The sequence below is a fragment of the Eumetopias jubatus genome, unplaced genomic scaffold (genome assembly GCF_037043125.1).
Source record: "Eumetopias jubatus isolate StellerSeaLion01/CBP00866 unplaced genomic scaffold, mEumJub1_p1.0 scaffold_7, whole genome shotgun sequence".
NCBI lineage: Eukaryota > Metazoa > Chordata > Mammalia > Carnivora > Otariidae > Eumetopias > Eumetopias jubatus.
Window position 1 is genome coordinate 74,112,316 of NW_028274813.1, and position 22,749 is coordinate 74,135,064.

Sequence of the window (22,749 nt, forward strand, 5' to 3'; positions counted from 1 at the left end):
GGCAGTTCAGTTCCCCGCGGCCCGGTGCTCGCTGCCAGCACCGTGGCCGCCGCGCCGCGCCCGGGCCGCGTCTCCGCCCGCTCCTCCTCGGGCTTCCACTCTTCCCACTGGCGGAGCTGAGACCCCGGCCCCGGCTGCCTGCTACCGAGAACCGTCAGCCAGCGTCTTCAGCCCCGTGGGTTCCGGGGACGGTCCGGGTGCAGGTAGAAGCCCGCGCGGGCCCTGGGTCCGGGGCGCTGGGCTCGGCAGCGGGGAGCCGGCGGGAAGGGCCTAGCGCGGCCACTTCGGACGCTCGGGAGAGTCGGGAGGGCCTAGCGCCGGCAGGGAGCCTCTGCCCGCCGCGTCCTCCCGGCTGCTCGGGACGGGGTGTGGGTGTGAAAGGAAAAGTGGGGGAGCCGGCGGAGACCGTGAGGGAGAGGGAGGGGCGGGGGATGCAAGGACACGGAAGGAGACCCAGTGAGAATGAGTCACTCCTCTGCTCTGTGTGCTTCTTGGAAGGGAGAGTGGCTGCCACTACCGAGGAGTAGGTGGTGTGCGCACTGCTTCTAATAACGGGGTGTGCTGAAGCAGGAGAGAGTATCAGCCAGCTTAAAAGCGGGTGTAAATGTGTTTACCCGGCAAGGTCTCCAAGATATACTAAGTGCAGAATAGTGTCTAAAGTGTGGTCCTCTTTGTGGAATGCAAAGAAAACGGGGGGGGGGGGGGATAAACTTGTAATTGTATATGTATAGAAAAGTGTCTGAAACTGTTCCTTCAGAACTGTTAGCAGTGATTATCTCTGGAGAATGGAACTGGAGATTGGATTTTTGCTTTTCGTTTGTAGTCCAGCTGAATCTCCCTTCACAAACTCCAGGGTGCAAAAAAATATTTAACTGTATTTTTCTGTTAACTTAGTTTTTATTGTAAGACTTTTTAAAAATTTATTTTTTTTAAAGATTTTATTTATTTGTCAGAGAAAGAGAGAAAACAAGCAGGGGGACCAGCAGGCAGAGGGAGAAGCAGACTCCCAGCTGAGCAAGGAGACTGATGGAGGGACTGGATCCCAGGACCCAGGGATCATGACCTGAGCCAAAGGCAGATGCCCAACTGACTGAGCCACTCAGACGTCCCTATCGTAAGACTTTTTGTTTTATTTTGCTTTGATATATCTTGAGTCAGTTCTGAGATTTCCCACTCCTTTCCCTAGGGGCTTATATAGTGCAAAGACCCGAGGGAAGTGTATAGGAACAGAGGCCATCATTCTTGTTGTAATTTGTTCACACTGATGCACTAGTGTCTGGTGAGATATCATTGTCTTTTCTAGTTTTGGATTGTCAATCTATTCAAGTCTTCTTGGAAGTGTTCTGCATTCCTGTCCCTCAGCTCTTGTATATTAAGATCTAAGTGATTGACTTAACAATGTACTTATTCCTAAAGTACTTAAACATAAATGGGAGATAAGCACTTGTCCAAATAAGTAAATACATTCCTAATGATATAAATTTAAGCATTTTCTCAGGCAGAGGTTCTTAATTTGCAGTTAATGGGGATTCTAGGAGATCCATGAATGGATTCCCTGAAAATTGTGTGCAAAATGGTATATACTCATGTTTTTCTATGAAAAAGTTATACAGCTTTCACCAGATTCTCAAAAGCCTCTAAATCCCACTGACGAGGCATTATAGAGAAAATGGTGAACAAAGTGAAAAGGGTCTCTGTCCTCAGGAACTTACAGTCTGGTGGGGGAAAGACAAACAGACAATTACAATGTAAGAAATGTGTTCTGTGATAGAGGAGGTTTGCTGTTGGTGAGAACATAGAGAGAGCCACGTATATTAGACTAGGGCTGCCTGTCAGCAAAGGCTCCTTAGAGGAACTGACTACTAAACTGAGGCCTGCAGAGTGGCAGGAAAGTAGAATTTGGACTGCTAAAGGGGGGGCTGGGGAACGAAGTGCTCTTGGTAGAAGGAAGAGTGTTTTATTTTTTTATTTTATTTAATTTTTTTATAATATTTATTTATTTGAAAGAGAGACAGCAAGAGCGAGAGGCGGAACACAAGCAGGGGGAGTGGGAGAGGAAGAAGCAGGCTTCCCTCTAAGCAGGGAGCCTGATGCGGGGCTCGATCCCAGGACCCTGGGACCATGACCTGAGCCGAAGGCAGATGCTTAACGACTGAGACACCCAGGTGCCCAGGAAGAGTGTTTTAGGCATCTGCCTGTGTGAAGATCCTAAGTCAAGAGATACCTTGGCAATTCATAAACTTAAAAGAGTGTGTATGACTGCAGTTTGATGGGAGTAGCAGTAAGAGATGAGGCTGGGAGAGGATCAAAAGTCAGGTTGTGTGTGTGATGCTGGCCATGCGGAGGTGAACCAGACAGAGGAGCTCCCTGACTCTCAGGGAGTTTTATTTTGGTAAGGAGAAACAGGAAACAAGTAGGCAAGTAAGCAAACAAAATAATTTTTTTATCATGGTAAAATAAACAAGGTGATGTAGTAAATGGTGGCTGGGGTATATACCGAGGAGCTGCTTTAGACAGATCTTCATACTGTGTGCCACATGGTTAGGAGGGTTTCAACAAAGGCGGTGGCCGGCAGAATGGAGAGAACTGGATAGATTTGAGAGACATTGAGGGAGTAGAATCAATAGGATTTGGTAGTTTACTGGATGATAATAACAAATAACAATAGCTTCCATTTATTGAACACTTACTAATTACCAGGCACTGTTCTAAATGCTTAATACATTTTTATTTATTCCTATAACAACTCTATGAGGTAGGCATTTATCTCAATTTTGTAGATGAGGAAACTGAGGCACAGAGAGTTTAAGTAACCAGCCCAAGTAAATTCTGGGTCCCATCAGGATTCAAACTCAAGTCTATTTCACTCCATATCCCTGTAAGGAGACTGGGGAAAGGAGAGGGAATAGAGTTGAGGAAGAGTGGGAGAAAGGATACATTTGGGGTCTGGAGTTTTGGGTATCTTTGGGTCTTCCAAGTGGAGATGTCCAGTAGGCAAATGGGTAAATGAAGATGAAGCTCAGATGAGATCTAGGTCAAAGAATAAATTTGTGAGTTGCCAGCACAGAGATGTTATTTGGCGCCTATCCTGGGAAAGTATACAGGATTAGAATAGAATTCTAAGGAGCTTCAGCATTCAAGCGATAGTGGGAAAGAGCCTTCATGAAGAGGGGGTCAGAGATATGAGGGAAACCAAGACAGTGGCACCAAGGCAGCCAAAGAGAAAAGAGAGTTTCAATGAAAGAGTGAGCAACAGTGTCATATTCTGCTTGAGAAATGAGGTTAGATAAGGGCCAAGATGTGCCTGTTCTCATAGTAACAAGAATGCCGTTGGTTAACCAAGAGGACAGCCTTGAAAGAGTAGGGAGGACAGAATCCCATTTAGTTGGTTGAACAGTGAGTAGGAGGCAAGGAAGTTGAGGTTGGTGAATATAGACATCTTGATCAAAATATTTGTTTCTCTAGAGCTAAGAATCTAGAGTTCACAAGTGTGACCCCTATACTTAGTAGGAATCACGTTAACAGCCCTAGGAGGCTCCTTTACCCCTTCCTGAGGAGACATGTCCTTTTCGTCTCCAACACTTTTTTTTTTTTTTAAACTTCTCTGCTCTTCAGCTTCTGCCTTATCTTTTCCCTACTCCTCTCACTTAGAATGCTCCCTGCATTCTCTCTGTATAATATTTTCTTTATACATCCTTAGAATGAACCCACTCCTGGAAAAAGAAATATTGGTTGTTTCCTGTCTGCTGGTTACTGGCATTACCAGGAGGACTATGGGAAAGACATACTCCCAGTGCAGCCAGGAGCTCATGACCTGTCTTTCTCTCCTTCTAGGCATATACTGGTTGGGGTCCAGCTATGGAGAAACTCCATGGGCATGCGTCTGCCCACCTGGACATCCTCTCCTTAGAAAACCGGTGCCTGGCCACACTTCCTGACCTGAAGACCATGGAGAAACCACATGGGCATGTGTCTGCCCACCCAGACATCCTCTCCTTAGAAAACCGGTGCCTGGCCACACTTCCTGACCTGAAGACCATGGAGAAACCACATGGGCATGTGTCTGCCCACCCAGACATCCTCTCCTTAGAAAACTGGTGCCTGGCCACACTTCCTGACCTGAAGACCATGGAGAAACCACATGAGCATGTGTCTGCCCACCCAGACATCCTCTCCTTAGAAAACCGGTGCCTGGCCACACTTCCTGACCTGAAGACCATGGAGAAACCACATGGGCATGTGTCTGCCCACCCAGACATCCTCTCCTTAGAAAACCGGTGCCTGGCCACACTTCCTGACCTGAAGACCATGGAGAAACCACATGGGCATGTGTCTGCCCACCCAGACATCCTCTCCTTAGAAAACCGGTGCCTGGCCACACTCTCTGTTCTAAAAAGTACTGTGTCCACCAACCCCTTGCTTCACTGTCTCCAGAGAGCTCACCTGGTGCAAGCTGATCTGCGTAGCCTGAACATCAGCAACTGCCCACTCTCTGAGCCTCCAAACTGGAGGGCCCAGGGCCTCTCTGAGGGGCTAGGCTGTCCCAGCTGCCCCAGGGCCTTGAAATCCGTCTCTGCCACAGAGAGAGCTCCTGAAACAGCTTTGGTAATAGCTCCCGGCACTCATCCTGACTCCACCCATGTCTGTTGGATACTCTAGTCCCGAGCCTTTGGTGCCACAGTTTCCCCTCTGTGCTGCTCTGTGTCTGTATAACTTCTGTCCTCAGAGCTTCTTCCTGAGGTGCCCTTGACTCTTGGGCTGTCTTCTTCAGCGTCATTACTTTTATTGCATATCAGGTTCAGATATTCTGGACAATAGAGCCAAAACAGGCCCTGTCCTTAGAAGCCTCTGCTCAGGAGCAGGGGCAGCATGATGTTGCAGTAGCAGCCAATCAAGCGCTTTTAAGATCTTATGTCAAGCAGGAGATGCATCTGCTATACCGTGCCCACTTCCCTGTATGTACACGTGTAAATGTATGTCTACTTGTACACATCTATACAAACACACTTAGCACACAGGGCAGAATCAGTAGACAAACACACATTCCTTCTGTATGGACTTGGGATTCAGACTGAGGCAAAAGCTATACTGTCTCGGCCAACTATAAGCCGTACAATCTTGGCCAAGACTTAACCTTTTGAAGCTTTGATTTCTTCCCCTTTAAAATGTGGTCAATGAAAATCTATCTCAGAGGGTCATTGTCAGGATTACTAGTGCCATCTTACATTTGTTTAGGGCTTTGCAATTTGCAAAGAGCCATATATATATTATCCGTTTAATCTTCTAATGACACTATTAAGTAGGTAGTAGGAAGTGATGAAGCTGAGACTCAGAAGTTAAGCAGCTCACGGTTGCTGGGGGATTGATCTGGGACTTGGCTCTTTTTCTTCTGAATCCAGAATATCTTAATAGTATCAGAGGTGTGTTGTGAGGGGCCCCAGGCTCCTAGGCTGTGGCATCAGTAAGGAGATGACAGCAGGGGAAGATCCCAAAGCGTCTGAGCAAAGGCTCAGAAGGTTGAGTTGGGTGTGTGTGACAGTGAGGTGTCACTCTGTCAGCCAGGAGAGGTGGATGCTGGCGTGTGAAGGGGGAGGGAGGAGGAGTTTTGGTGCTGGAAGATAGATGTAGACTTCCTGTGCCTGGGGTCTGCCTTCAGATCTGTCTATGTGATTAATAACTGCCACTGTCCTCAGGGTCATTGTTCCTCTTCAGAAGAGAAAATGCCGGAAGAGAAGGAATGGGTAGAGGTTCAAATGCCTTTTTATAATCTAAGCTTGGGAGAGGAGGAAAAGGTAGAGGAGCCTGTCCTGAAGCTCACCGCCGGGGACTCTGAATCTCATCCTGGGCCCACTGACCAGGCCCTTAAGGACAAGAAGGTAAAAGTTCCAGAGTTGGGGAGAGGTTGATGATGGTGGAGAGAAGGGTGTGAGGTGGTGTGGAGGGGTGGTGACTGAAGGCTGAACCAGATCCCCTCCACAGATGGAAGGGGAAGGAGGGGGCATCACCCAGCTCTTATTTCTCACTCCCTAATCACCTTTTCTAACCTTGCAGTTGGGCAAACATCTTTCTGAATGTGGGGTCATTTCTCTCTGCTCTTGATTTCGTAAATCGGCCTGAGTGGGTGCCTTGAGTTGGTCCTCATTACCTCTTTCATCCTTTCTCCCCTCTCTTTCCTGATTCTCAGATGGTTCTCATAAGCTTGCTGTGCTCCACTCTGACGTCAAAGGTAAACACAGAAGATGCAGCTGACCTGACCTCGGGTATTCTCTTTGAAGTCTGTAGTGAACTTGCCCCCTTGGAGCCTGAGTTCATCCTTAAGGTACTGTGGTGTGAAGGAGGGGATGGATGGGAATGGGAAGCTGGGAGGTAGGAACTGTGGCCATGCTGTGGGAGGAGGATGGTGGCCAGCTTGGTGGGAAGGGAGTAGCATCTCTGGGTGAGTCTGAGGGCTGGTCCCTGGGGTTCTCTGAGGAGCAGGGGAAGATGAGATTGGGAAAGAATATACTAGGGCTCATTTGTTTAGTAAGTACACAGGCTAAGTACACAAAGCTAGGCCTTGAGGGTCATTTCAACAGATATAATGAAACTTGGATCTGGCTTTTAAGGAGCTTATGATATTGTTAGGGAAGCAGAACATTCCCAAGTATCACATAAATGCAAATGGAGTAGTAGGTAGTGAATGTTTCAGAAGCAGAGAAATGGTGGGGGAGTGTTCTCTATGAAGCTTTGGAAGATGGCAGGTTTAATCAGCAGTTTGAACCCTGGGTAGTTTTCAATAGACCTTGATGGTGGGAAGCCTACTATGTACCTGGTTGACTTGGGAGGTAATCAGTAGACTCAGAAGAAGCCATGATGCAAAGTTGGATAAGGGCTAGATTATGGGGGATGTAGCATGCCAAGCCAGGAGGCTTGCGCTTTCTATTTTATAGACAATGTGAAGGGGTCAGGGAAGGTTTTATGCAGGCGGATTAGGCAAGCAAGTTAGTTTAGGACATGATGCTATGGAACAAGTGGCTGAGATGCCAACTCTCCCCACCCTGTGCCCTAGGCATCTCTGTACGCCAGGCAGCAGCTGAACATCCGGACTGTGGCCAACAAAGTGTTGGCCATTGCTGCCTTCTTGCCACTCTGCCGCCCCCACCTGCGACGCTATTTCTGTGCTGTTGTCCAGCTGCCTTCTGATTGGATCCAGGTAGCCCAGTTCTACCAGGTATGGCACTCCGTTCCCTGAGCTTTGGCTCTTACTGGTTGCCTCTCCTTTGCTCATTGCATCCCCGTGGAAAATTCTCATCTAGTTTCGCTTCCCCTCCGCTGTCTTCAGCTTTGCTTCCCAGACAGGACAGCTTCTCCCCGGATCGGGTTGGGTTGCCCAGTAGGGAGAAGACAACTGAGAAGAGCTGCACCACAGTTGGAGAAAAAGTGGTCTTATTCTGGACCTCGTGTTTACGATGTAGGAGATGAGAATCGAAGTCTGCCAACTGGCCCAGGATCATGGAAATGATCACTTTAGAGCTGGGGCTGGAAACCACCTCCTTCTTCTCTGCTCTCATTTAACCCCGTGAAGTAGTCTGACCTTGTTTTAGAGGGTTGGTTTGTGTCTCACTCCTGATGGTCTTTCCTCCCTCTCTGGTAGAACCTAGCTGGAGGAGAGGAGGACAAGCTGGTGCCCCTGCCTGCCTGCCTGCGTGCTGCTATGACTGACAAATTTGCCCAGTTTGATGAGTACCAGCTGGCTAAGTACAACCCTTGGAAGCACCGGGCCAAGAGACGCCCCCGCCCGCCTCCCCGCCCTCCAGTCAGTCCCTGCTCAACCTGGTCATTCATAGGCCAGGCCCCTTCTCTCTGGAAAGGCGGGGTCGGGGGGGGGGCGGTCAAAGGAACATGCTGACCCTGGGGGATTGCACACTAAGCATGTTACATGTTCCTTCCACCAGAAATAAGGGAGTCAGAGAAAAGCAGAGGAGCCGAGTAGAGCTCAGGAGGCAGCGAGGGCAGGGCCTGCCTCTTTCTTGGCTGGCTTCCTTTTTGGTAGAGATGGGCTTTTGGAAAAATTGGAGTGGCTCTCTCCAAGGATGAGTTCCTTTTCCCATTTTGAAATTGCTTCTCCTGTCCCTACAGAAGACAGGGCGCCCATTTTCTGAGACACAAAAATATTTGCCAAGGTACCTTAGGCCTCTTAAAGATGAACAGAAGAAGGTGAGTGCCTTGTTCTGGGGTTCCATATGTGCATGTAAAACCTTTTCTGAGCTGATATTTAGACATGGAGTTCCATTTGGTTTAGAAATACTAATGGTTGGGGCACCTGGGTGGCTCAGTCGGTTAAGCGGCTGCCTTTGGCTCAGGTCATGATCCCAGGGTCCTGGGATGGAGCCCCGCATCGGGCTCCCTGCTCGCAGGAAGCCTGCTTCTCCCTCTCCCACTCCCCTGCTTGTGTTCCCTCTCTGGCTGTCTCTCTCTCTGTCAAATAAATAAAATCTTAAAAAAAAATACTGATGGTGTGGTACGCACATGCCAATTTCCTACCTGGCGAGTTCTCAGTTGTGATTGTAGGGTCAGGTTTGAGAGCACTGGGAAAGGCTCCTTTTATATCCCATTTTGCTCCCCTTGGTATTTACTGACAGACGGCATGTCCAGCTGGATAAGTGAGTTAAAAATGTATGAAATAGGAGCACATGGGTGGCTCAGTTGGTTAAGCATCTGACTCTTGATTTTGGCTCAGGTCATGATCTTGGGGTCATGGGATCGAGCCCCGTGTGTTGGGCTCCTCACATAACAGGGAGTCTTCTTTCTTTTTTTTTTTTAATATTTTATTTATTTATTTGACAGAGAGATAGCGAGAGAGGGAACACAAGCAGGGGGAGTGGGAGAGGGAGAAGCAGGCTTCCTGTCGAGCAGAGAGCCCGATGTGGGGTTCGATCCCAGGACCCTGGGATCATGACCTGAGCCGAAGACAGACGCTTAACGACTGAGCCACCCAGGTGCCCCAGCAGGGAGTCTTCTTGAGGTTCTCTCTCCTCCCTCTGCTTCCTGCCCACCCCCGCACATACACACACTCTGTCTCTCAAATAAATAAATAAATAATGAAATATCTACCTTCCATAGGAGGTTTTAAAACTGCACCAAACCTTTTGCATTAATGACAAATAAGGCACTGCACTTTGTGGTTAAGAACATAGAATCAGGATTTAGACCTGGGTTTGAATCCCTCCACCAGCACCACTTGCTGGCTATGCAACCTTAGCCAAATGACTTACCCTGTCTTACCTCAGTTTCCTCAGATATAAAATGGGGATAATAGCAGCACCTCATTGGGTACTTCGTTGGGTTTTTGCGAGGATTAAATCAGTTATTGAATTTAAAGTATTTTTTTTAAGATTTTATTTTTGTTAGAGAGAGAGACAGAGAGAGAGAGCACGAGTTGGGAGCAGAGGGAGAGGGAGAAGCAGACTCCTGCTGAGCAGGAAGCCCGATGCGGCACTTGATCCCAGGACCCTGGGATCATGACCTGAGCCACCCAGGCACCCTGAATTTAAGGTATTTCTAACAATACCTGGCACTTAATAAGTGTTAGCTATCACCAACATCATTATTATTGAAATAGATTATTAGGAAAATAATATGGTGGTATTACAAGAGAACACATTCTCAGTTGGTCAACTGATCTTTTCTCTTCATCCTAATAATATATCCCAAACTTAGCTCTTCTACCATAGAAGATTCTACCATAGAAGATACCATAGAAAGCCAACTTCTTTCAGTTTTTTCACTCCTCACAGCTTGTATTGTGTTGATACTTCCATTTACCTCCTCCTCCAAGTCTCAGTGATTTAAATAAAAGCTGCTTTTCCTTTCCCTCCCTCTAAGAACAAGGTGTTCTCTGTTCATTCCATCCGCATCTTGTTTTTCATAAGCCAATTACCCCATGTTAACTATGAATAGTTCAATCTTGTGAACATGAAACACAGTGACCCCAAAGAGCTATTATGGTATGCTCGCTGCAGGAGCGCTTGTTGCTGGAGACTTTTGCCCCCTATTCCTACTCTGCCCACATCTATTTTGGGGGAATAAATTACTTCATAGGTATAGGAGGTCTGCGGTTCTGATTTCTGAAGCAAGTGACTATGGTCGTAGATTAAATGACCACTGTGGGACTTGGGGGATATTTCCACAGTTTGAGGAGACCTACAAGGCAGTGCCAGAGAAAAAGAAGCAGCCAAGTTTCACTCTCAAGAAGCTAGTACGGCGACTGCACATCCGGGAGCCTGCTCAGCACGTCCAAGCCCTGCTGGGCTACAGGTGAGAAGACACACCCCGTACACCCCTTCCACCGGGGTGACCCCATGGCTTTTCAGCCTCCACGGCCCTGGCGCCTGTAGTTCTGACCCCAGCAACATTAGGGGCAAACACTGGCTTTGACCGACCTTTCCTTTTCTGAGTTATTTTCAGCTGGCTTTGAAATGATAAGCTTTTCCTCTTCTGTCCCAGGTACCCCTCCAACCTACAAATGTTTTCTCGAAGTCGCCTCCCTGGGCCATGGGATTCTAGCAGAGCTGGGAAGCGGATGAAGCTTCCTCAGCCAGAGACCTGGGAGCGGGAGCTGAGCCTGCGGGGGAACAAAGCTTCTGTCTGGGAGGATCTCATTGGTAGAGTAACTTTGACCACATATTCCCTCCCTCTCTTCCCCGTTCACACCTCTACATGTTGGACCCTGACTTAATTTCCATGGCATGATACAGTTATTCTCTTGCCTGGTGGTTGCCTCACTGAAAGTGATTGGATTTGTGAGGTTTGCCGTTGACCATGCCCAAGTGGACCAGTGGTGCCCGCTTTGAGTGGCACTGGCATCATAGGGAGATCATTATTCCCGATGTGGGTAGGTGATGCACAAGCCTTGATGAACAGGACGAAAGTGGTACCTTCTCTCTGATTTCACCTGTATCATACTGGCTAAGTCATCCAATCAAGGGAGGACTGGCATATTGGAATCTCCACAGGAACCCGTAGTTAGGACATGGACATTTTAGGTAATTTGCCCATACTGATAAAGAGAAAAAAAAAATTAAATCGGGAGGCCTAAGTTATTTCAGTCTTCTGTTTGTCTCTTTTTGTTGTTGTTGTTAATTTATTTTTAACTCTACAAGGCTCTTTTCTGTTCTGTCTTTTTTTATGTCCTCTTACATCTTTAAAAATTTCAAGTCTAGTTCTATCTGTTGAAAAACGTCTTGCTGTAGAGTTTGTGACTGCTTGAGTTTTGGAGACTTCATATTTTGGAGCTTCAGAAGCCCCGTTTTTTTTTTTTTTTTTTTTTAATCTCTTTCTCTGCAAACTGCCACGTGCAGATTGTGCTCAGGGCAGCCTGAATTCTCAGCTGCTCATCGGTCACTGCCCTCACTCTGTGGTTGTCGCTGGGGGTGTAGGCATCAGAATCACATGGGAATTAAAACACACACATGCACACACCCATGCGGGACAGCCTCTTCCCCAACATTTGATGCCTTGGGTGGAACAGGATAAAGTAGCAGGGATGGCAGCCAGGATGTATAGCTGATCCTGGTATGTGTCATCTCTACTTCCTCCCTCTGCCCTTGAAAATTAAAACTGTGTCATTTATCTAAGCTGAGTTTTTTTTTAACTTCAATAGAGCTTTTATTTATTTTTTTTCATTTGCATGTAGTTTAATATTAATGGAATCATAAATGTTCTAGGCAGTAAAGATTTCTTTTTTTTTTATTATGTTCAGTTAGCCACTGTATAGTACATAATTAGTTCTTGATGCAGTGTTCAACGATTCATTAGTTAAGTGTAGGCTGAGTCTAATGCCCGTAGTCTAATCCACTGGTCTCCAGAGTTTTTTGATCATATATTGCAAAAAAAGTTTTGGAATTCATCAGAAATGTATATATATAATTTAAAGGCTTTTATATATGTACTAAAGAATTATGTACTTTAGGAAATACATAAAATATAATTATATAAATATAGATCTGAAAGTATGTATAAGTAAAATATAAAAAATATAAATATATGAATAAAATATAAGACAAAATGTAGTTAGATATACAGACCCCTCTTTGGAGACCACAGGGCTCATTAATAACTCATTAACAGTTTTTTTTTTATTTTTTAAATTTATTAATTGCCAGAGAGAGACAGTGAGAGAGGGAACACAAACAGGGGGAGTGGGAGAGGGAGAAGCAGGCTTACAGTGGAGCAGGGAGCCCGATGCGGGGCTCGATCCCAGGATCCTGGGATCATGACCTGAGCCGAAGGCAGACGCTTAACGACTGAGCCACCCAGGCGCCCCTTATTAACAGTTTTTTTTGAATGAAATCAGTGAACTTCTCAGTCTGAAGGATAAATGTTCAATTTATTTATATGATATTGGACTTAATTTCTTATCTAAATGATCTAGAACACCTCTCATACGTAGCAACAGTTGAGAACAATTTATGAGCTGACAAAGGATGTAATAGTTTATGAGTTGTCACCCATCATTTACATGGTGTACACAACCTAATTGTTCTATACAGTTTGTGAACAGAATTATGACTTGAGAACCGCAGGACTTCCAGAAGGCTGGAAGCTTCTAGCTGTAATTCAAATGAGACTTACATCACCTTAAAAAAAGGCACCACCATTCTCTTGACAAAAGCTGCTGCTAATGCCTGGGGTTGGGGCTGGGGACTGATAGGCCATGTCTCTACAGTGGTCCGAATGCACCTCTGGGGGTACCCAGGAAAAATATCACACTTCCTAGTTATGGTTTCCCTCGTCTAAAAGAAAGGATTTCCTCAATATTTAACCATATAGATCGCACCCCTATGGTCACTTAGTCCGTGTGTCGTATGGTACACGGCACATATGAGAGTTCAGGTTTGTGGAGGAAGAGTAGGGGTTCCACAGTACGAGGGCGTCCACAGAGCCCCTCACTCCTTTTTGGTTTCTGCATAATGACTTACCAAACTTATCCTTGAATTATAAGTGGATTTAGAATTATTATTCACTCTTAACTAAACTAACCATCTAAAATGGACATAGGCCTTAAAGACATTATTATTAAGAAACTATGATTTGAAGATGATACTAATATCACAGAACAAATGGACAATATGAAAGTGATGGGGTGAAATTCTGCTTTAGCACAAGTCTTTTTCATTTCAATGAAAAATAATGACTAATCAGATCTCACAAGAAGTTTGCCAGAAAACTTAAAAATTACCAGGAAGATTATTTGAAATATGAATTTACATACACTGTTATTAAAGGTGAACCTAACCTTAGGTTAAGTTGTGCCTCGAAATATTAACCCGATGATTACACTTCACATATACAAGTTATAAATAAATACACATACACTAGGAAATTTCACATTTCACCATCTAAAATGTTTGGAAATCATTACTCTATATTAGAGAACTTTTTTTTAAAGATTTTATTTATTTATTTGAGAGAGAGAATGAGAGAGAGCACATGAGAGGAGGGAGGGTCAGAGGGAGAAGCAGACTCCCTGCTGAGCAGGGAGCCCGATGCGGGACTTGATCCTGGGACTCCAGGATCATGACCTGAGCCGAAGGCAGTCACTTAACCAACTGAGCCACCCAGGTGCCCTAGAGAACATATTTTGCCAGTTGAACCCAATCTCGTGGCTGGACCAGCAGACAAAATAGTAATAGGAGTTGTTTATTCAATAAACAGCCATCTCGTAAACAATGTTCTATAAATCTTGCTCCACACTTTAGACCAATCCTGTTTTTTATCTTTCCAGACCTCTAAAACATTTTGAGTAGGGTAGATCATATGTTAATACCTCACTCCCTCCATCCTGAATTTTCTGTGTGGCCTCTGAACTTCTTGCTCTGGTCTGACCTCTCTCACTCATCCTTTGTCTGCTTTCCTCACCCTGTGCCTGACCTTCCACAGACCACGGGAAGCTTCCCTTCATGGCCATGCTTCGGAATCTGTGCAACCTCCTGTGGGTTGGGATCAGTGCCCGCCACCACGAGCTTGTACTCCAGAGACTCCAGCATGAGGTATGTATGAGGGGCAGGGGGACTGGAGGTGGGTGCGGAGATGCTGCTGCGTCTTCCTCGTGGCTGGGGAAGGTCATGGCCACGAGCTGTTTTCCATGTGGGCTGTAAACAGGTATGGAGATATGGACAGGGGGGAGACAGATCTGGGGAGATAAGCCCCAGAGATTCAAGTATAAGAACTTCCTTTGGATCACTGATTTACCAAGAAGAGGCACTTTTGTGATGTAACTGACTTCAGAGGGAGTCTGATATAAAAGAAACCAGTCTCCTTCCATTACTTGCTCTCCCTTCTTTCCCTCTTCTCATATTCTCACCTGACAGCTTTCTTTTTTCTTTCTTCTTCTCCACCTTTCTCTGTATCTCTTCTCTAATATCCATTTGATCCTTCCTCACTTTCCCACAAATCTAATAGAGTGGTTATCTCGTATTCTCGGTCCCCGAAGGCCCCTGAGTAGCCCCGCCCCCATACTCTCTGATATGTTGCTCATGACCCCACCCTTGCTTTCCAGAATTCGGTGATCCACAGTCGGCAGTTTCCATTCAGATTCCTTAATGCCCATGATTCCATCAATAACTTTGAGGCCCGACTCAAAAGTAAAGGTATTATCATCTATCTTCCGAATCCTGTTTATCTCTCGAGTCTGAGAGTAGATGAACTAGGAGCATTGGTATTTTTCAGCCTCTTGCCTTCCAGTCTCAGGGTGTGGGGTGGGCAGAAGTCAGACAATTGCCAGCTCAAGGGTCAGGGCTTAGGACAGGTATTGGTGGGAGAACATAAGGAGGGAACAGAACCTGATAGACATTGACTCACTTACTTACCTGTTGCCACACAGCATTGCCACTGCCTTCCAATACAAAGCTGATACGTTTGATAATGACTAGAAACGCAAAAAAGGACAAGAATTGGACATATCGGAGGTATCCTTACAAACCAAGTCGTCGGCAACTTCGGACAACAATGATGATACCGGTGATATATGAGCAGCTCAAGTGGGAAAAGCTGAAAATACAAAAGGCCAGGTGTGTGCGTGTGTGTGTGCGTGTGTGTGTGCGCGCGTGTGCGTGTGCATGCTGTCCTATCTGGGAACAAAGGGTGGGCAAGAAGAGGTGTCCTTACAGGGCTTGGGAGTCATCTGGGAACCCCGACTTTTATTCTGTGAAGACATGCTTGCCCCAGTGGCTCACTGTCTTTGTATAGCAAACCTCGCCTTTAACATTGTCCTATGGAGAAATCATGAGAAAAAAACTATATTTGGGCCTCCAGTTTATTATCTGGGATTGTTTTATTGGTTTCTGTGGGTTCTGTGAATCTGTGCAGCATTCTCCTTTCTCTTAGTGTAGGCTGGTGTTCTCTGCTCCTGCTATGGTTCTGAGTCTCTTTCTTCTCCATGATATCTGTTCTTTTTGTTTCTCTCTCTCCGTGTCTTTATTTTCTGACCCATTTGCTTTCTTTCTTTCTTTTTTTTTTGTTTATACATATAAAGATAGTTATCACCGAGCAGGCTCAAAGTCAGACATAAAACCTGTTCTGTAAGGTTGATGAAGTCAGCACTCTGTCCTTTAGATGCTTCAACAGGATCTTCATTCCAGACAAATGCAGGGCTCATCTAACCTACTAATGAATCCGTGGCTGAACCCAGGGCCACTTAAAAGTCAGGCCTGGGGTCCAGTCCAAACAACATGCCTTCTCTGGCCAGTTCAGCAGCCACTAGCCACACTTGGCTATTTGGAACTGAGATGTGCCAGATTTTCAGGACAGTATGAAAAAGGATGTGAAATACCTCCTCTGTAACTTTTGTATTAATTACATGTTAAAATGAAAATAGCTTGATATGTTAAATCAAATGTCATATTAAGTTAAATTCTCCTGTTTATTTTTACTTTTTTCCTCTGGCTACTAAAAACTTTTATTAGTTACATGTGTGATTTTAATTTTGTTTCATTAATTGTAACTTAATTCTATTGGATAGCACTGGCAGAGAATACTGAATTTTCTAGGTTAAAAACATTATTATGAAAAAATTTTAAACATGCACACAAATAATGAGAATAGTATAATGGACTCCCATAAAACTGTTAGCCACATTCAGTGATTATCTAGATTTTATCACAGTTCTTTTAGTGGTCCCTTTCTTCTTTTTTCTGGGAAGGTGTTTTTAAGAACAAATGCCGAATAATATGATACATTTTATTTCATCCCTTCTTATTTCACACGTGTCTCTTAATACATTTTATTATGTAGTTAGAATGTCATTAATATACCTAATAATTATACTAATAATTGCTTGGTATTATCCTTTATTATCTAGTCCATATTCAAATTTCCCAATCATCTCAAAAGTATGATTTCACAACTTTATTCAAATCGGAATCCAAATAAGGCATACACATTACATTTGATTATTAAGTCTCTTATATCTCTTTTAATATTTTCATTGTCTTCATGCCCTTGGCTTACTGTGGAAACTGGCTTCAGGGACCCTGCAGAGTGTCCCACATTCTGGATTTGTCAACCTCCTCATGGTGTCTTCTAACTTGTTTCTCTATTTCATGTGCTGAGGGCATTAACTCTGAAGGCTTATATAGCTTCAGATTTCACTTTTTTTTCCTTGCAAGAATATTTCATAGGGGATCCTCTGTACACTGTGAGACCACCAGACTTTTTTTTTTTTTAAACCTCATAATAAGATACAGGATCAGGAAGCACCAAAGGTCGGGTGGTCCTACTTGTCGTGATGCTAAGACTGATCCATTCTTTTAAGTGATTATAGCCTGATCTCTTCACTGTAAGTTGATGGTTCATCCATTGGTGATCTTTGCCTGAACCGGTTCTTTTATTAGCAGTTCTAGAGTGGGAGTTTTCTATCATTCCCCATATTTACTAGCTGGAACTCTAGAAAGAACCTGTCCTATCAACTTAAACTATTCAGTTACCCTGAAGTAAAGATTCTACTGGAAAGGTGGGATGAATGTTCCCTTCTTTCCTCTTTTAATTTCCAGTTTTCAGAATAGGAGTTAGTATTTCTTTAAAATACAATTAAAGAATATGGAGCAGTTAAGTCTTGCCTCATGAAGTAGGTATGGATTGATGTGGGAAGTGTGGCAAATGATTTCAGAGAGTGAGTCTCCAGATGACTTCCCCTCTTCTGCCATGAGAATGGGTTAGTAGAGGCCTTTGTAATGGAAGCCCGGAAGCTCTGCCCCAGTACCCCCTACCGGCCGTGGGGGTGGGCTGTGGCAGGGGCACGAACGCTTGGTACTGGAGTGCCAAGTTCTCATCTTCCCGTCTGCCTCAAGGTGGCAAACAGAGAAACTCCTGAGCCCTTCTGTCTGTGCCTTTTCTGCCGGCAGACGGGGAAAATACGATAGTGAGATGTTGGCTCGGTACCGGCAGGCCCTGGAGACAGCTGTGAACATCTCCGTGAAGCACAACCTGCCGCTATTGCCCGGCTGCACCATCTTGGTCTATCTGACGGACATGGGGACGGATGAGCTCTGTCGGAAGAGTAACCTACAAGGGGTAAAAAAAAAAAAAAAAAAAGTTAAAAGGTGGGGAGTTAGTAGGATGCTGGGGATCCTGAAAGCTCTCTTGTTCCCAGACACGGTTTTCCCAAGGAAGTACTCAGAACTGAAATAAATGGCATGCATTTGCTTCTCAGTATCGGACCTTGGTTTCTAAGGACAGTTCCTAGAATGTGGTCTCAAGCCTGTTCATGGATTATCATACTTCTGTATTTCACATTTGGCTGGTACTTAATTCTCTCTATATTTCTGTCACCAAAATATATCTCATTTTTATTTCCCTACATCCCAGTGTTGAATGTGGGCAGGAATCCTGGCCCTTCTCCACCTTCCTCCCTGGCCAGCTCATCCTGAGAGCTGCTGAAGCTGTCCCTTCCTAACTGGGGATTTTGTCCCTTTTCCCCAACCAGTGGAGGTATTTGACCTCCAGGGCTGGATGGGCAATGGTGGGTTTCAAAATAGAGGAGCTGGGGCTCCTGGCTGGCTTGACTGGCTTAGTTGATAGAGCATGCAACTCTGGATCTCACGGAGGTAAGTTCAGACCCCATGTTGGGCATGGAGCTTACTTAAAAAAAGCAGGGGGGAGGGGGAAGGGGAGCTGTATTTCACTGTGATGTTTGTCCAATCAGCCCCCCATAAACTATGTGCTGCTGCTGATTGGGATGATGATTGCACGGGCAGAGCAGGTGGATCTCTTACTGTGTGGAGGAGGCACTATGAGGACTGCAGTTCTTAAGGCAGAAGAAGGCATCCTGAAGACTGCCCGCACGCTCCAGGCTCAGGTCCAGGTCAGACACCCACCCCCACCATACAAAAAGGCAGGAAGGACCTGGTGCTGGACACAGCCAGATAAATCAGGAAAGGCTTGGATATAGACTGTTCTGAAGATTTCCCAAGCAGAAAATGGTGTTTGTTGCTTACTGACCATCTCCTGTGCCAGCAAGGAACATGAGACTCTTTCCTTCAGGATTTGGGTGAAGAGGGTGAATGGTCCATGAACACTTTTGGGAAGTACCTGCTGTCTCTGGCTGCCCAAAGAGTTCCTGTGAGTACTTCCCAGTCCCTGAGAAACCCTTGCCCCCTTCTCACTTTGCCCCCCACAACTGATGGCTCTGATTTCTCAGAGGTTGTCTTTCAAACTACGTACACTACCCACCTCCACTCCCAGCTGGTTGTAGCACCCTACCCAGTGGTACGCTGCTAAATGCTTCACAGCCAGCTCTCTGGAAAAAATAAGCTTTGTTTAATAGCATTTGCTAATTTCTATGGTGTTAAATACTCCTATCATAGCTGAGTTCAAGCTACCAGCGTGGTATCAGTGAACAGAGTTGGGAAGTGATGCTCAGTAGCACACATTACATGGTATTTCTATGATATAGATACAATAGATGTTAAGTAAGACCAAAAGTAGATAATGGTAAAATGTAGTAAAATAATTAGGAAGTGATGAGTTCTGAATATTTGTTGCCTTTATTTTTTATACAATTTAATGTTTAATAGTGGCCATGTTTAACAACTGGCTCACAAAATTACTAAAAAATTACTTTAATATTTTTTTAAAAGGATTTCACTTATTCATTGTTCATTTGAGAGAGAGAGAGAGCACAAGCAGAGGGGAGAGGTAGAGGGAGAGGGAGAAAGAGAAGCAGACTCCCCGCTGAGCAGGGAGCCCAATGTGGGGCTCGATCCCAGACCTGCAGATCACGACCTGAGCCGAAGGCAGACACTTGACCATCTGAGCCGCACAAGCGCCCCCCTAAAAATTTATCAATCAGCTTCTGTGAGCCTGAATGAACCAGCTACAGCACACCACCTTCCTTCCCTCCACTTTCTTGCCCCTCTGTGTCAGGGTGTAGTGATTTCCTCAATCCTAAATGCTCTCTGGAGAGACAATTTCCATTCCCCTCGGAGCTGTCCCAACCCCCTAATCCCCAGGGAGCTCTTCCTTTGATATCCTGAGTTTATTAGCATTTCTTCTGTCGCTTTGCTCCCTGATCTCAGCCCCTTCCTTTTCATCTTACAGGTGGACAGGGTCATCCTCTTTGGCAACACTATGTGTGACAGACTGGTAAATGAGGCCAAGCAGCTTTTCTGGCAGCATGTGAATTCCAAGTGCCTCTTTGTTGCTGTCCCCCTGGAAAGGACATGTAGCATGTAAGGATGCTTAAACTTCTTGTCCAGTGCCAGAAGATAGGTTTCCAGACTTCCTCTCTACCCCTACTGTAGTTTGGGACGCTCCCACTCACTAGGCACGTCCCTGTGTCTGCCTCTTAAGTACTAGAACCTTCTCTGCAGTCTTCAGCCTAGCTCCATGCCCCTTTGTGAGGGTCCACCCCAGCCCTAGCCTAGCACGTACCCCTATTAAAAGTGCAGAAGTGGGGTATCCATCCTAGAGAGCAGTGACTCTGTGTTCCTGGCACGGTTTCTGATGGGTAGTGGCTGCTTCTTCCTTTGCCAGATTACCAGATTCGAATCCCAATAACGTGACACTCTCAGGCTACACTGACGGGATCCTGAAGTGAGTACAGAATGGACACTGAAGGGATCAGGGGTTTTGTTAGAACATCTTTCAGAGATTACCTGGCTTCTACTCCCTTTACTTCTCTTTTTAAGCAAGATAGAAGCTTATTCCTCTTTTGCAGCTGTGCTGGTATAGCAGCAACAGTGCTAGAAGGGCCCAGGCACCTTCTATCTTCTTGCTCCATCATCCTCAAATACTCTGCTTTCACCTCATGGCTCAAGACAGCTGCTCCAGCTCCAGCCCTCATTTTTATATGACATCTAGTATGAAGAAGGAAAAGGGACAGGGGAGGTTGCACTGTTTGCTTTTAAGGGAAAAACTCAAGAGTTGGTCACATTATTTCTATTCATTTTTTTAAAAATTTCTCTTCATTGTTTGTGGCCTCTGTTCCATTCTTGATCCAGAGGAAGTCTCATGCTAAATTTATTTATAGACACCAAATTTACAGAAATCTTTTTGCTTTGTCTTTCTCTCCATGTTCTCTCATTTACTTGTTTTCTCTCCTACCTTTTCCTTTGTATGCCTCCATTGCCCCCAGCTGCTGTTATCATGCGCATTCCTCCTTCTCCAAGGAAGTTTTATGGCTGATACAGAGCTGATGGCCTTAATCTTTAACCTTTAATCTTAACCTTTGCCAGCCTAATTGCCCCTGACCCAAAGAAAGCCCATGATAAGCATGCATAGCAGGAGGGACTAGAGCTGGGTTTCTTCCCTCTTCCTTCCCCCCTTGGTTCTGCATTCTGGTTTATTTTAAGTCTACATTCCCTGCTTATGGTTGTCTCCTTAAGGAGCTCCAGTTAACTGGGTGACCTTCCCTAGCTACATCTTTGTCCCCTGACCCCTTGGAAGATCTGTTTCTGCCACTGGTATTCGCTGTTATTTATTCGGTCACATTTATGTCAGGTTCATTGCTGAGCGTGGGGCCTCCCGTCTTCTAGAACATGTGGGCCAAATGGACAAAATATTCAAGATTCCACCACCCCCAGGAAAGACAGGGGACCTGTCTCTCCGGCCACTGGAAGAAAATGCTCTAAGCCCCTTGGCTCCGGTTTCCCAGCCTGGGTTAGTCTATGTTTCTTTGCCTTTGTGAATTGGGAGAGGCTATGGGCAGGTGGCTGCATTTCTGGCTGTTGAGATGCTGCTTGAGGTATGCTTCCTCTTTCCCAGGTAGGGATTTCTCTGACAGAGGAAATTGTCACATTGTGAGCCTACTCCTCTCTCTACTGGGGAAGGGGGTCAGTCTGTGAGGCGGGCTCAAGGAGAGGGCTCAGGAGTATAGGTTCCGGCTTTCTCATCACAGCTTTGCCAAATAGTAGCTTGAATCTTGGGCTAATTGGTTTTCATTTCTTAAAGCTTTAGTTTTTCGATTAGTAAAATAGAGATAATGATTGTGCTTTCCTCACCGTGTTGTCATGAGCACACCGTGGGCAAATAGTAAGTGTCTAATAATCAGCTGACCAAGGAGGGTGCATGAGAAATGGCAAGTAGGGTTTAAGCTCCAGGGCTGTGCAGTTGAGGCTCTGAGGCCCACTGGACACCCCCTGCTGTCCGTCATACCTTACTTGTGCTGGCTTGTGCTGAAGGGTGATCACAGGCGCATCTGTGGAATTGGGTTGTGAGGCCCATCCCTAGACTGAGCCTAGGCCTCTGCTTACCCCCAGATGGCACAGCATCCGGCTTTTCATTTCCTCCACTTTCCGGGACATGCACGGGGAGCGGGACCTGCTGCTGAGATCCGTGCTGCCAGCGCTGCAGGCCCGAGCGGCCCCCCACCACATCAGCCTTCATGCCATCGACTTGCGCTGGGGCGTCACTGAGGAGGAGACCCGTAGGAACAGGTGAGGGGGCCACAGAGAAGAGGAGCCAGGTCAGGAACGAGGGGCTTGAGTGGTAGAACTGACATGCGTAGGGTGGAGGCTGCAAGGAAGGCTGAGAGCCTAGGGCTCTTTGGATGCTAACAAGAGCAGCCTGTCTCCGCTTTGCTCAGTTGTGAGCCATGGCCCTGTCTTCCTATGTGTACCTGTATCCCCTGATCTGATGCCTCCATAACCATGTCTGCAGACAACTGGAAGTGTGCCTGGGGGAGGTGGAGAATGCACAGCTGTTTGTGGGGATTCTGGGCTCCCGCTATGGCTACGTTCCCCCCAACTACAACCTCCCTGACCATCCTCACTTCCGCTGGGTAAGGCAGACAGCAAGGTTGGGAGCAGGGTCTGGGGAGGAAACAAAGGTTGGGGCAGGGGTGCAGAGAAGCCCCAGTGTGTCAGGAACCTTGGGACTGTGGACAGGCAGCTCCTTGACACTTGAAGTGAATCCCAGGCAGAAGATTGTGCAAGTGGCCAAGTCCCAGATGAAGGGATTCCTTTGAGAAGTATCTTTCAGTTGGCCAAGGGATGCGAGAGGTAAGAGTGTAGGTCTGTTTAGGTTTTGCTCTCAGACATATCTGAGTTCTGATCTCCCTTCTGTCATTTACAGATTGCCTGACTCTGTGGGACATGGCTTATCCTAACCCAGCCTTAACTTCCCCATGTATCAAAGAGGAATGGTGGTGTCTATCCTGCAGGGTTACTGTGAGAATTGGAAACCTGTTTTTAAAAATGCTCAATGCATGACAGGCGTTCAGTAAATGTTAGCTATTAGCTGTGTTTTATTGGCTTGTGGCTGGGGGGAGGGATC

General features: G+C 46.0%; 1 protein-coding gene across 3 annotated transcripts in view; it reads left to right on the forward strand.

The window, feature by feature from the left end:
- The window catches only part of TEP1 (telomerase associated protein 1), a 38,024-nt gene continuing 15,275 nt past the window's right edge, over nucleotides 1-22,749 (forward strand). For 2 of the 3 annotated variants that reach the window (XR_015768540.1, XM_028119423.2), the window contains exons 1-21: nucleotides 1-203; nucleotides 954-1,114; nucleotides 3,835-4,605; nucleotides 5,694-5,876; nucleotides 6,185-6,319; nucleotides 7,049-7,210; nucleotides 7,634-7,795; nucleotides 8,119-8,196; nucleotides 10,172-10,296; nucleotides 10,486-10,643; nucleotides 13,921-14,030; nucleotides 14,540-14,630; nucleotides 14,864-15,050; nucleotides 17,382-17,550; nucleotides 18,182-18,340; nucleotides 18,520-18,597; nucleotides 19,576-19,706; nucleotides 20,011-20,070; nucleotides 20,977-21,135; nucleotides 21,735-21,911; nucleotides 22,135-22,255. Coding sequence is in view for 2 of the 3 variants with exons in the window: in XM_028119423.2 (XP_027975224.2) it covers nucleotides 3,859-4,605; nucleotides 5,694-5,876; nucleotides 6,185-6,319; nucleotides 7,049-7,210; nucleotides 7,634-7,795; nucleotides 8,119-8,196; nucleotides 10,172-10,296; nucleotides 10,486-10,643; nucleotides 13,921-14,030; nucleotides 14,540-14,630; nucleotides 14,864-15,050; nucleotides 17,382-17,550; nucleotides 18,182-18,340; nucleotides 18,520-18,597; nucleotides 19,576-19,706; nucleotides 20,011-20,070; nucleotides 20,977-21,135; nucleotides 21,735-21,911; nucleotides 22,135-22,255 (3,192 nt within the window). In the remaining variant the exon portion in view is untranslated. Of the gene's footprint in view, nucleotides 204-935; nucleotides 1,115-3,834; nucleotides 4,606-5,693; nucleotides 5,877-6,184; nucleotides 6,320-7,048; nucleotides 7,211-7,633; nucleotides 7,796-8,118; nucleotides 8,197-10,171; nucleotides 10,297-10,485; nucleotides 10,644-13,920; nucleotides 14,031-14,539; nucleotides 14,631-14,863; nucleotides 15,051-17,381; nucleotides 17,551-18,181; nucleotides 18,341-18,519; nucleotides 18,598-19,575; nucleotides 19,707-20,010; nucleotides 20,071-20,976; nucleotides 21,136-21,734; nucleotides 21,912-22,134; nucleotides 22,256-22,749 lie in introns of all 3 variants that reach the window. The other variant, XM_088024702.1, reaches the window with a different exon arrangement.